At 53.9% G+C, this 11,015-nt stretch overlaps 2 protein-coding genes across 2 annotated transcripts; one reads left to right on the forward strand and one right to left on the reverse strand.

The window, feature by feature from the left end:
* Positions 1 to 330: 330 nt before the first annotated feature.
* BDV14DRAFT_198347 (type I polyketide synthase) lies at positions 331 to 8,192 on the forward strand (the record flags this gene model as incomplete). Its single annotated transcript, XM_073772917.1, has 8 exons — positions 331 to 501; positions 575 to 716; positions 789 to 1,057; positions 1,168 to 1,530; positions 1,617 to 1,980; positions 2,038 to 2,643; positions 2,702 to 7,927; positions 8,026 to 8,192. The coding sequence occupies 8 exons, from the start codon at positions 331 to 333 to the stop codon at positions 8,190 to 8,192; spliced, it is 7,308 nt and encodes a 2,435-aa protein (XP_073630208.1).
* Positions 8,193 to 8,767: 575 nt separating this feature from the next.
* Positions 8,768 to 10,131, reverse strand: BDV14DRAFT_170332 (uncharacterized protein). The gene is made up of 2 exons (XM_073768185.1): positions 8,911 to 10,131; positions 8,768 to 8,856 (listed from the first exon to the last, which is right to left on the reverse strand). The coding sequence occupies exon 1, from the start codon at positions 10,085 to 10,087 to the stop codon at positions 8,975 to 8,977; it is 1,113 nt and encodes a 370-aa protein (XP_073630209.1). The 5' UTR covers positions 10,088 to 10,131; the 3' UTR covers positions 8,768 to 8,856; positions 8,911 to 8,974.
* Positions 10,132 to 11,015: the final 884 nt, after the last annotated feature.

Below are 11,015 nucleotides of genomic sequence, written 5' to 3' on the forward strand. Positions count from 1 at the left end.
TACCCTACCGGGCACCTGGGGTATGGTATCTAGCTACCTAACGGGCCGAGTGGGGACACTTTGATCTGCAGGGTGTAGGTACCTTTGTTGTCTGAAGCGGATTTAGATGTTGTTCCCATAAGGGGTCAAGTACTACTCATGACCCCTTGCCAGGTAATACGTGCCGACACTGCAATACCTTATGTAGCTGGATCATAAACCAAGCAGCGAGAGACCACCTCAAAGAGCAAAGTGCGACTGCATGCTATATCTGGCTACCTCCCTACACCACTGTAACCAACAGCTAAGCCAAGCCCAAGCTCACCATCAACCCTACTACCTCCATCCACAATGACTGACGCCGTTGCAATCACCGGAATGGCCTGCCGCTTCGCGGGGGCATCCTCTCCCAACGATCTCTGGGAGATGATCGTACAAGGACGAACGGGTCACGGGCGCATCCCAAATCGCAGCTTCAACCCGGATAGCTGGTATCATCCTTCGAGAGAGAGACATGGCGCTGTACGTCCTAGCCTTCCCCACATGCGCGATTGCCTACCTTACCTACCTAGCTCACCGCGATAACCATCGTTAGATCGCGACAAAATCAGGCTTCTTCCTTGACGACGTAGCGCGGTTTGATGCACCCTTTTTCTCCGTCACGGCCCGGGAGGCGGCGGCCATGGACCCGATGCAGCGGTTGGGGCTGGAGGTTGCTTACGAGGCGTTTGAGAATGGTACGTGTGACATACCTGGAGCCTGGTAGTCCTAAATCACAAAGACTAACAGTCAGAATCCAACCCATCTAGCTGGGGTATCGATGCAGAAGCTCATGCGCAGTCAGACCGGCGTCTACAGCGGCGTCATGACGGCCGATTACCAGGAGATCGCGGAAGGGGACCCGTATCGGCTGGGTGACCACGCGGCAACTGGCACGAACAAGGCAATTCTCTCAAATCGGATATCGTGGTTTTTTGACCTCACGGGTCCAAGCCTGACACTGGACACGGCTTGCTCGTCCGGCCTGTATGGGCTACATCTTGCATGCCAGGCTATCAGGGCTAGGGAGTGTGATCAGGTATCCATGACTCCTTCCACTTATACTTTCGGGAATAGTCAAGCTGTCCTCCAATCTTCTGTATCTCGGCCAGTCAAAGCGGACAATGCTGATGCACGCATTCTATACAGGCCCTGGTTACCGGCACAAACCTAATTCTACACCCCAATTTAGTCGCCCAGTACTCTTCGATGCGAATGATAGGGGCAGACGGCATCAGCCATACCTTTGATGAATCGGCGAATGGCTACGGACGCGGGGAGGGGATTGCTGCTGTGGTCGTCAAGCGACTCAGCGATGCCCTCAGGGACGGCGATGTCATCCGCGCTGTGGTTCGGGGCACCGGCGCCAACCACGATGGGAAGACCACCAGCATGACAATCCCGAGTGAAGACGCCCAGGCTGCCCTCATTCGAAGTACATATGCACGAGCCAAGCTTGCCATGGCCGAAACCTGCTACTTTGAGGCCCATGGCACGGGCACACCACAAGGAGTAGGTCGATTCCCCGGCCTATATTAAATCCAGCGCTCCCTCATACTAGTCTCCTCAAGCCGATTCCCATTCTAACTCGTAACAAGGATCCAATTGAGATGCGAGCAATTGCGAGCACGATCGGCGCCGCTCGACGCCCCCTTGGCCCTCTGCACGTGGGCAGCGTCAAAACCAACGTCGGGCATACGGAAGGTGCTGCCGGTCTTGCCGGGCTTATCAAGGTGGTACTATGCTTGGAGACAGGCGTCATCCCAGCCGTGACGGGATTGAAGAACGTAAACCCTGCGCTTCGCCTCTCCGAATGGAACTTGGACCTGCCGCGAGAGAATATGACATGGCCCGAGACCGGTCCCAGACGAGCGAGTGTCAATTCCTTCGGGTTTGGTGGTGCAAACGCTCATGCGATACTTGAGGATGCCTTGCACTATTTGGTGTCGTTTCGCTTGCAAGGTTCGCACCAGACAGTGCCGTTTCCCCGTCTACTGACGTTGTCTCTTGCTTGCACAGGGCTGTCCGAGGATTCAGCCATGCTACCCTCCTCCCTTGACAAAGCGCACTCCAACCCCCAGGTATTTGTCTTTTCCGCTCACGACCAAGCTGGTCTAGAGCGGGTAGCGTCATCCCTTGCCAATGCCCTCGGCCAAGCTCAAAAGCCAGATCAAGGCGAGTCGAGCTCGCTGGTATCTCTTGCGGCAGTGCTAGCGACTAGACGTTCAAAGCTGGACTTCCGAAGCTACGTCGTAGCCGACACGTGGAGCGACCTGGTCGAGACGCTCAAGCGCCATCAGGACCTCCCCAGGCGGCGTGTATCCCAGCGGAACAAGATCGCGTTTGTTTTCACGGGACAGGGTGCGCAGAGGCCCGGCATGGCGCGAGAGCTTCTGGCTGATCCAGTCTTTGACGCTAGCATCTGGCGCAGCCAGAAGGTCATGGATACCTGCGGAGGAGGCTGCGATATACGGCATATACTCATGTACGCGACGGCAGAGACGATTGGTAATCCCCATTATGCGCAGCCTGTCTGCACGGCGGTGCAGCTTGCCTTGGTGGACCTACTAGCTAGTTGGGGTATTGAGCCTGCGGCGGTTGTTGGGCACTCCTCCGGTGAGATCGGTATGTAGAAGGGACCTCTGGAAGTTCATTGGGATTCTATACTGATTATACCCCATAGCCGCTGCGTATGCCGCCGGCGCAATTTCCCACGAGGACGCGATGTATGTTGCCTTCTATCGCGGAGCTCTGTCTAGCCAGGTTGGCAGTCGGTCCGGGGTCGAGGGCTGTATGCTTGCAGCCGGTCTATCAGAGTCCGACGCCATGGCGTATCTGGCGTCCCTAGACTGCGCAAAAACAGTCACAATCGCATGCATCAATAGCCCGTCCAGTGTGACTTTCTCTGGGACCAAGGAGGGTATCACTATCCTGCACGACACACTAGTCAAAGACGGCAAGTTTGCACGCATGCTGCGCACCGGCGTGGCCTATCACTCTCCGCAAATGGCAGTTATCGGCGCCGACGTTGAGAAGGCCCTTAGCAACTTACCCCAGCACACAGGCCGTCCACGAACGCCCATGTATTCCTCGGTTACTGAGGAGCTGGTGGATGGTGACGGTTTGAATCGGACATACTGGATGGAGAACATGCTGCAGCCGGTTCGTTTTGCTGGTGCATTGAGGAACCTAGTCAGAGCCTCCAGGTCGAGTACTGCATCGGACACAGGGTACAGCGCCATCATCGAAATTGGGCCATCGCGGACACTTCAGGGTCCCATTCAACAAATCCTCAAGGGCATTGATGGTCGATTGGCCGAGAAGATACCGTATCGCTCTGTCCTTGTTGCCGGTCAGGACGCCAGGCGCGCAGCGCTCCAGACAGCAGGCTTCCTCTGGGCTACCGGCCATCCAATCGATCTAGGAAGGGTAAATCGCACTCCTTTAGATGGGCTGTCTATGAGCATGCTACCCCGTCTACCGTCATACCCCTGGAACCATGATAATAGTTTCTGGCATGAGACCGCCAGCAGTCGAGCAGTGCGCCTACGCTCTCAGCCAAGAACAGATCTTCTTGGTGTGCGCGTGAACAGCGAAAACCCGTTTGAGCCGCGCTTCAGGAACATTTTAAGTCTTACAGAGAATCCTTGGCTAGCTGACCATAACATCGCAGGCGCCTGTCTCTTCCCCGCGGCCGGCTATCTGGTGATGGCACTCGAGGCGGCCCTGAGTCTTACCGAGAACAGGGAATCTCTTTCAGGCATTGAGCTTACCAATGTTACTTTCGAGACCGGCCTGGTGCTCTCAGAAGATAGTTGGGGGACTGAGGTTTTCTTGTCTCTACGACCCAATGACTTGATTCATGGCACTTTTGACTTTTCCGTCTACTCAGGGACTGACGGCGATTCTGTCCGGCGACATGTCGTGGGCACAATAGCTGCCGTCTACAAGGGCCCCCTTGAGGATTCCTTTGAATTCAAGGCTCGAGAAGAGGAGTGGGCACGGCAACGGCATACATTGCTTCACGATCAGACTCTTGCGACCAACGCCGTTGGCACTACATCCTTCTACTCCTATTTAGAGTCTCTCGGGCTGAGGTACGGATCCACATTTCAAGGACTCAAGGGGGTATGCATTGCGCCCGGTAACGCTACGGCCGTCGGTGACCTGGTGATCCCCGACACAAAGTCCACCATGCCAGCACAGTACGAATACCCCCACCTCCTGCACCCTGCTACCTTGGACTCAGCCTTCCAATTGGCCTTTGCCGCAGCGCAAGCCGATGGCCTGCTATCCCGAGCTGCCGTGCCTGTCTCCGCCAAAAGAATATTTGTCTCCTTCGAAATGCCCACCGGCACTGGATCCTCATTCAAGGGATCCTCGTCGGTTCATCGCACTGGCAAGTTACTTGTAGCCGACATGCTCTTCGCTGACAGCACCCTGAGCGAGGCTAAAATTGTCATTGAATCCCTGGCGATGAGTGATATTGAAACGGGCACGGCATCAAGTGAAGGAACCAGCTCTGTTGGTTTGCGGCGGTCCGCCAATATCATCTGGAAGGAAGACGTCGATTTCATGAAGCCTTCAAGCTCGACCGATAGCAGCCGTTCGTGGCTTGTCGCTTGGCTTGATAGCTACCTGCACAAGTACGCGGACGCCAACATTCTGCTGGTCGCGACGGAAGGCTACGATGACTTGCTTGACAGTATACAGCCACACATTAGATCCGGCCAGCGGGCTATACGATGGACAGTCCTTGTTCCTAGTCTTGACGCAGAGGCTTCTTTGAGGGGCACAGGTGCTTCACTGACAATCCTTCCTCTGGGGTCTGATGCCGCTCTCCGGCAGCAGGTGGACTCCGCAGGCCCCTTCAGTCTCGTTATTCTTCCTTGTGACAGACAGGTTCCAGCAGAGTGGCTGATCTCCTCTGCGCCAACATTGCTAACCGGTGAAGGAAACCTGGTGATGCTGCGCAACGGGGACCCCAGCGCGCCGAACATGCCGGCTCTCGAAGAGCTCTTGCCTCCCAGCATGTCTCTACTGCAAGCATCAGAGCACGGGGCATTCTCCCATGCTATTGCTTCACCCTCAAAGTCAGCGTCTTTACTTTCCGCGCCGGGTGAATGGAAGCTAGAAGGAGTCATTCTGCTTGAGCGTAGCGCAGCACAGCAATCAGCACCTCAAGCGCAGATGCGCGCCGCCTTAAGCGAACATTTTGAAGGCGCTGGTTTTACAGTGAAGCGCATGTCTTGGGGCGACCATTACAGTTCCTCTCTTCAGAACGCGTTGGTGATTTCACTGGTTGAGTATGATATGCCTCTGATATATGATGTCGGGGCAGCGGATCTGGTCCTATTCAGACAACTCGTGTCTAGTGCCCAGTATGTTCTGTGGGTTACTAGCGGTGGGTTAATGTCGCCGACAGCAGATGGAATCAAGTATGCCGCGACTACAGGACTCCTTCGAACTGTTCGTGTCGAGTACCCGCAGCTGGCGCTCACTCACCTCGATCTTTCTCCAGACGGCAGCGAGACGGGCCGAGCGGTGGTTGCTGTATCTGATGTGATGGGGATTACTATTCCAATGTTGAGCTCAGCCACTGGACAGCCAGAGTCCGAGTATATCGAAAACGGCGGCAGACTTTTGATACCCCGGTTATTGGCAGACGTGTCCATGGACGCGGAGATTGCCCTTGATTCGAGGCTTCCGGTGACTATCGCGACCAAGCTGAGCAATTGCCATGAGCCAGTATCTCCTCAGATTAATTCCAAGGGGAACGTACAGTGGGTGCAAGTGTCCGATGCGATCGATAGTGACAGTGACACGGAAGCCGAAGCGGACACCATGTTAATCACCACGGGATACGCATGCCTTGCCCGAATGCCTCACGCCCATAGCACCGCTTCACCGTTTCACGCCTCGCATGGAACATGGAAAGTCCTCAGCACTGTCGGAACGGTTACAGACGTCGGGCGTTATGTCGCCGGGTATGAGCCGGGAGATACTGTCGTGCGCCTCGGCGAAAGCCAACTTCAAACACGGTTCCGAGCGGATGCTAATACCGTCATACGTTTGCCATCCTGTGTTTCCACTAGCCAGGCAGCATACTGGGTTGGACCTCTGGCCGTGGCCTATCACCTTCTCGGACACCTGTCGGCAGCGTTGACCATACCGGGCCCGCAACAGGGTAGCGAGGTCAAGCTTTTCCCTAGAGGCATGTGCAAGGAGACTAAAGAAGCATATTCGTCGCCACTGACGCCCTCTATGACATCGGATAGCGAATCACAAAGTATTCTGATTGATGTTCAGGATGCAGCCCTACGCACAGCGCTGCTGCTAGTCGCTCAGTGGCTGGACCTGGAAACCTTCGTGGTTGTTCCGCACGGAGAAAAGCTTCCAGTGCATCTGCATACACGCTGCACAGTGCTTACAGGGGTCTCGCGCACTGTTTCATACTCAATGCGCAACTCTTGCTCTCGTGGCGGCCTCGACCTGGTAATCTCCTCCCTTGTCGCAACCACAAGCTTGCCGCATATTGTGTCGAGTCTAGCACCCCAAGGGCAGATAATTACTGTTGGGGCCGAGGGTCGCGCTGAAAAAGCACTGTATAGCCTCTGTGGGCCGTATGGTGTTCATATCTCATCATTTAGCTTAGGCAGTGTCGACCGCGTCAGTATGCAGAGTGCCCAGGTGGCCATCCTTCACCTGCTCGAGAGCAATCCTACTCCTTTACCAGCACCATCTATCACATCGCAATACTCCGTCTCTGAGCTCGATGAGATCATCCAATCTGGGCCGACTGACAGGAGCTATATTTCCCTGTCTTTTGAACCAGAGTCCCTCATCCCAGTCCAGCCCGCCATTCCACCCCGCATCCAACTCAATCCTACCGCTACATACCTCATATCTGGCGGCCTCGGAGCTTTGGGTCTCCGAATAGCGACATGGCTATGCAATGATTATGGCGCACGACATGTCCTCCTCCTTTCCCGGTCCGGGACAATCTCCTCATCCGCCGCAACAGCCATCCAAGACCTCGCGCAGAAAGGCTGCCGCTGCGACGTTCTTCGCTGCGACATTACGTCCCCAGACGCAGTGCACGAAGTCGCATCACAGGCGCGTAAAAACGGTTGGTCCATTGCCGGTATTATACAAAGCGCCATGGTCCTGGCCGACGCCCCATTAGACAACATGACGATGGAGAAATGGACCGCCGCCACCGCACCCAAAATCCAGGGCTCCTGGAACCTCCATCGCATCCTCGGCCAGGACGTGGCCTTCTTTATCCTCCTCTCGTCTATCTCTGGCATCATCGGGAACACTGGACAGTCGAACTACAGTGCGGGAAATACATTCGAGGACGCTCTCGCCGCCCACAGACGGAGCATCGGCCTTCCAGCACTGAGCCTGAACCTGGGGCTCGTCGCCGACGCCGACACAGCGGCGGTTGGATCAAGCGATGCCTTTGTTCGACGATTCCCGCATCTCGCTCCCGTGCTAGTCCACATGAATGAGGTGCACGCCGCGTTGGGCGCCGCTCTCAGGGGTCACGCATTAACTGGGCCCCTGGAAGACGGTCCAGGTCACCATCACGGTCATCACCCGGTGCTACCGCATCAGATCGTCGTCGGTATTTCCGATCGTATCCAGCAGGACGGTGAAATGCCAGGAAGCAGCACATGGTCACTCGATCCCAAGTTCAGACACTGCGTCGGTAGACACCGAGCCTCTGCAACGGGCAAAGACAAGGCCACTCAAAAAGTCAGCTACGAAAGAGCCCTTCTTGCAGCGGCCTCCGCTGAGGATGCCAGGGTCGTAGTCGAAGACGCGCTACGCATGAACGTCGCAGCTGCTATCTCCACCGATGCAGAGAATATCGACGTCGAGAAGCCCATCACAGCCTATGGCAGTAAGTCCAGTGCTTCTTTCATCAATGGTCCTTTCTCTCTCTCTCGCGGCCTGTCTATGGAATCTTATGATACTAACAAACTCTTCTCACTCCTCCAGTCGACTCCCTAAAAGCCACGGACGTCCGCAACTGGGTGCTAAAGGAGTTCAAAAGCCAGCTATCCATCTTCGACGTGCTGAGCCCGATGCCCATCTCGAAACTTGCCGCGCACATCTTGGACAAGTCGGCTATTTTTATCGCTGCAGTCAAGAGCGCCGACGTATAGGTAGGAAGTCCAGTCCCCATCCCATGGAGCCAACCATAGCCCCCGTCTTCGAACCGTGAGGTCCAATTCGTCATGGAATTCAATTCCACCATCGATTCTCTATCGTGACATTCATCCATACCTTAGGGCTAGCGGAGCCGACTAGATGTTCCCGGGCTGGAACACGCCAACGACAATATGCTGAGATCGGGCTAGTCCTGGTGCCTGTGGACAGGACAGGACACGACAGAACAGAACAGGGTGAATTCCGGCTTTTATCAAGGCACGACATGGTCGACCGGCTGCTGTCGTGTGATGTGGGGGGTCCGCGGGGTACCTATTTATATTTATCTGTTCATTTGCATAGTATCATGGTATGATGGGTGCAAGCGCCCTTATTTCATGTTGAGATAGCCTCAGGCATTAGCTGGCGGTCACGTGCTCTCCACACCACTGACTTTCCACCGATCGCCTTCTAGATAGAGAATTAGAGGCTTCTCAAGGCGATTGCTGACCTCCAAGTTCCTGACAGGTCATGAGCCCTCTAGCTCGACTATTCAACGTCTTGCTAACCACAGATAGCTCCTAGTGTAACGAATCGTACAGGCCCAGGGGAAGGAGAGGGGCAGAATGACGTCTGTATCGACTACACGCACGTAGCCTACTAAGGAGCGGATGCCTTTAAACAAAAGGCCCAAATCCAATGCCTCCAAAAAACCCTGCTGAACAAGGCATCTTATATCTATTGAGGGGTCGAATCCTCAGGGGGTTGGAGTAGCTTGGCAGCTAGAGATCACGTGGTCTCATACTTTCGTATCAACATCCAAGCCCTTGATCTCATCCCCTTCCACACCCTTAACCTCCCATCCTTCCCCCTCCACAAACATTACAAGATCTCTCTTTACTTCATCTGCATTTTCATACCCATGATCCCAACACTTCTCCACAATCCTGTCTAACCCCTCCTCACCCAACTTCGGCCACAACCTGCGCGTTAATATATCCTTGACATCTTCAAAACCCCGGCCACTAGCAGGCCAATACCCAGTCATAAGCTCAAAAACAAGCGCCGCCCAGAGAAACAAATCTGTCTTCTTAGTAGCCACATCCCGATCCCACCTACTCCCCGGACCCGTCCCTCTCCCGGGGATTAGCCGCGGGTGGAAAGGGAAATTGTATTCGGTTCCCCAGGTGGATTCGTTTGTGTATCTTGTGCTATGCATGGGCTCCATATACACCGCGTCCAGGAAGCCAAGAATCGAGATGGAGGAGTAGTCCGGTGACGAGAGCCAACAGGTGTATACATGCAGGTCACCGAGGATCACGTCCTTGGAGTGGATGAAACTTAGACCGGAGAGAAGCTGCAGGGCCCATTGGAAGATTAGAGGGCGGTAGGCGGGTTTCAGGTAGAGTCGATTATTTTTACTGTCATGTGTGTTCTCACTTTCACTCGTCTCAGTGTTGTCTCTAGCAATATACATAGAAGCGCGATGCTCCTCAAGAAATCCCGCAAGCGTCGCTGCTGGCTTCTCCAGGGTGGGGAGCCCGGTCCATGGATCCCGGCCACGAAATTGGACAAGCCTTGTATGGTTGCCAATGACTTCATACACGCGAGTCGTTTTCCACACACGGCCCTCGTCGTTCCCCGCGTCGCTGTTGGACATGTGGTCCTCATCTGTGTAGCACTCCAATGGAGGGTCGGAATATAGGTCCAATGCCTCACTAAACCCATTGGTTAAAAGGACTACCATATTCTCATTGACTTGCTCTACTAAGATGCGAGAATTCCCGATTTCAAAAGGGAAATGCCGGTGATCAGGTTTCTTTGCTCGGAATTGCAAAATTTTGTGAAAGAGATCGGCGGGACGACAGCCCGGGGCAGGGCGTAGCAGTAGTATATGAGTAGTTCGTGCCATATTGCCAGTGGATGAAGGAACAGGGGAGTAACAGAAAGCAGAGCGGGCGACGAGGGTAGGTTACAGGTCCGGTGGCACCGTTCTGGAGGTGAGGCGCCGCGCTAGTCAATCACATGACTTTTATTACGGCTTCCGAGGCTAGTTGTACTAGGTATTGATTACCCGTGGTTACAGGTGACCGGGCCTCGTTTTTTTGGTCGTGCTCCACGTTCCTGGCCTTGGCAATCAGGTGATTGACACTTTACCTTTTTTGTTATGTATGACCTTTCAAGCCACTGGAGCTATTTCAGTACCAATACACAAAAAAACTTAAGTACTTAATAAGTAGTTATTAAGTACTTAGAATGTAGTACGAGTTTATATGTATATCAAGTGTACCTTGTAAAAAATATCTCTAAAGGACTTAAAAATGTATTATATCTTGTAGGTTATACCTTGTATTTCAGAAAACGACAGATTAAATACTTGCTGATTAATAGTCTGGGCGGTCATGTGAAGGGGATATATGTCACGCAGCCACGTTATTAAGGTGGCGTGACCTGTGTACACCACATACTCGGTCAACACTTACCGAGGATCCAGCTCGGATAGACTCGTTATTTTAGTCCGGCGACCCGAAAGCGCTTAGTAATTGGCTTGGCGGTCAGGTGACAGCCGCGCGACTCCAAATCCCACAAATGAATATTTCGAGGCGCCCCATCTCTTTCATCTCCATACCACTTAACAACCATGGCTAATCTAGCTTCGAACGTGAGTATTATCACTTATTAATCGATATTCAAGCAGTCACTATCTGTGAAAGCTAATTAGTGTGTTTAGAAGTGGTATTTGTGGTACCTGCGTGAGGTGGGAAATGGACACCTTGAACTCCCTGACTACGAAGAGGTAAGTCTCGCGTGTTAGTCACTTGGGTTTACAATAACTGCTT

This window comes from Aspergillus stella-maris, assembly GCF_047715825.1.
Source record: "Aspergillus stella-maris strain CBS 113639 unplaced genomic scaffold BDV14scaffold_15, whole genome shotgun sequence".
Taxonomy (NCBI): Eukaryota; Fungi; Ascomycota; class Eurotiomycetes; order Eurotiales; family Aspergillaceae; genus Aspergillus; species Aspergillus stella-maris.

Bases quoted from the DNA above. Each gene is read 5' to 3' on its own strand.
- BDV14DRAFT_170332 (XM_073768185.1), bottom strand. From the start codon at position 10,087: ATGGCACGAACTACTCATATACTACTGCTACGCCCTGCCCCGGGCTGT.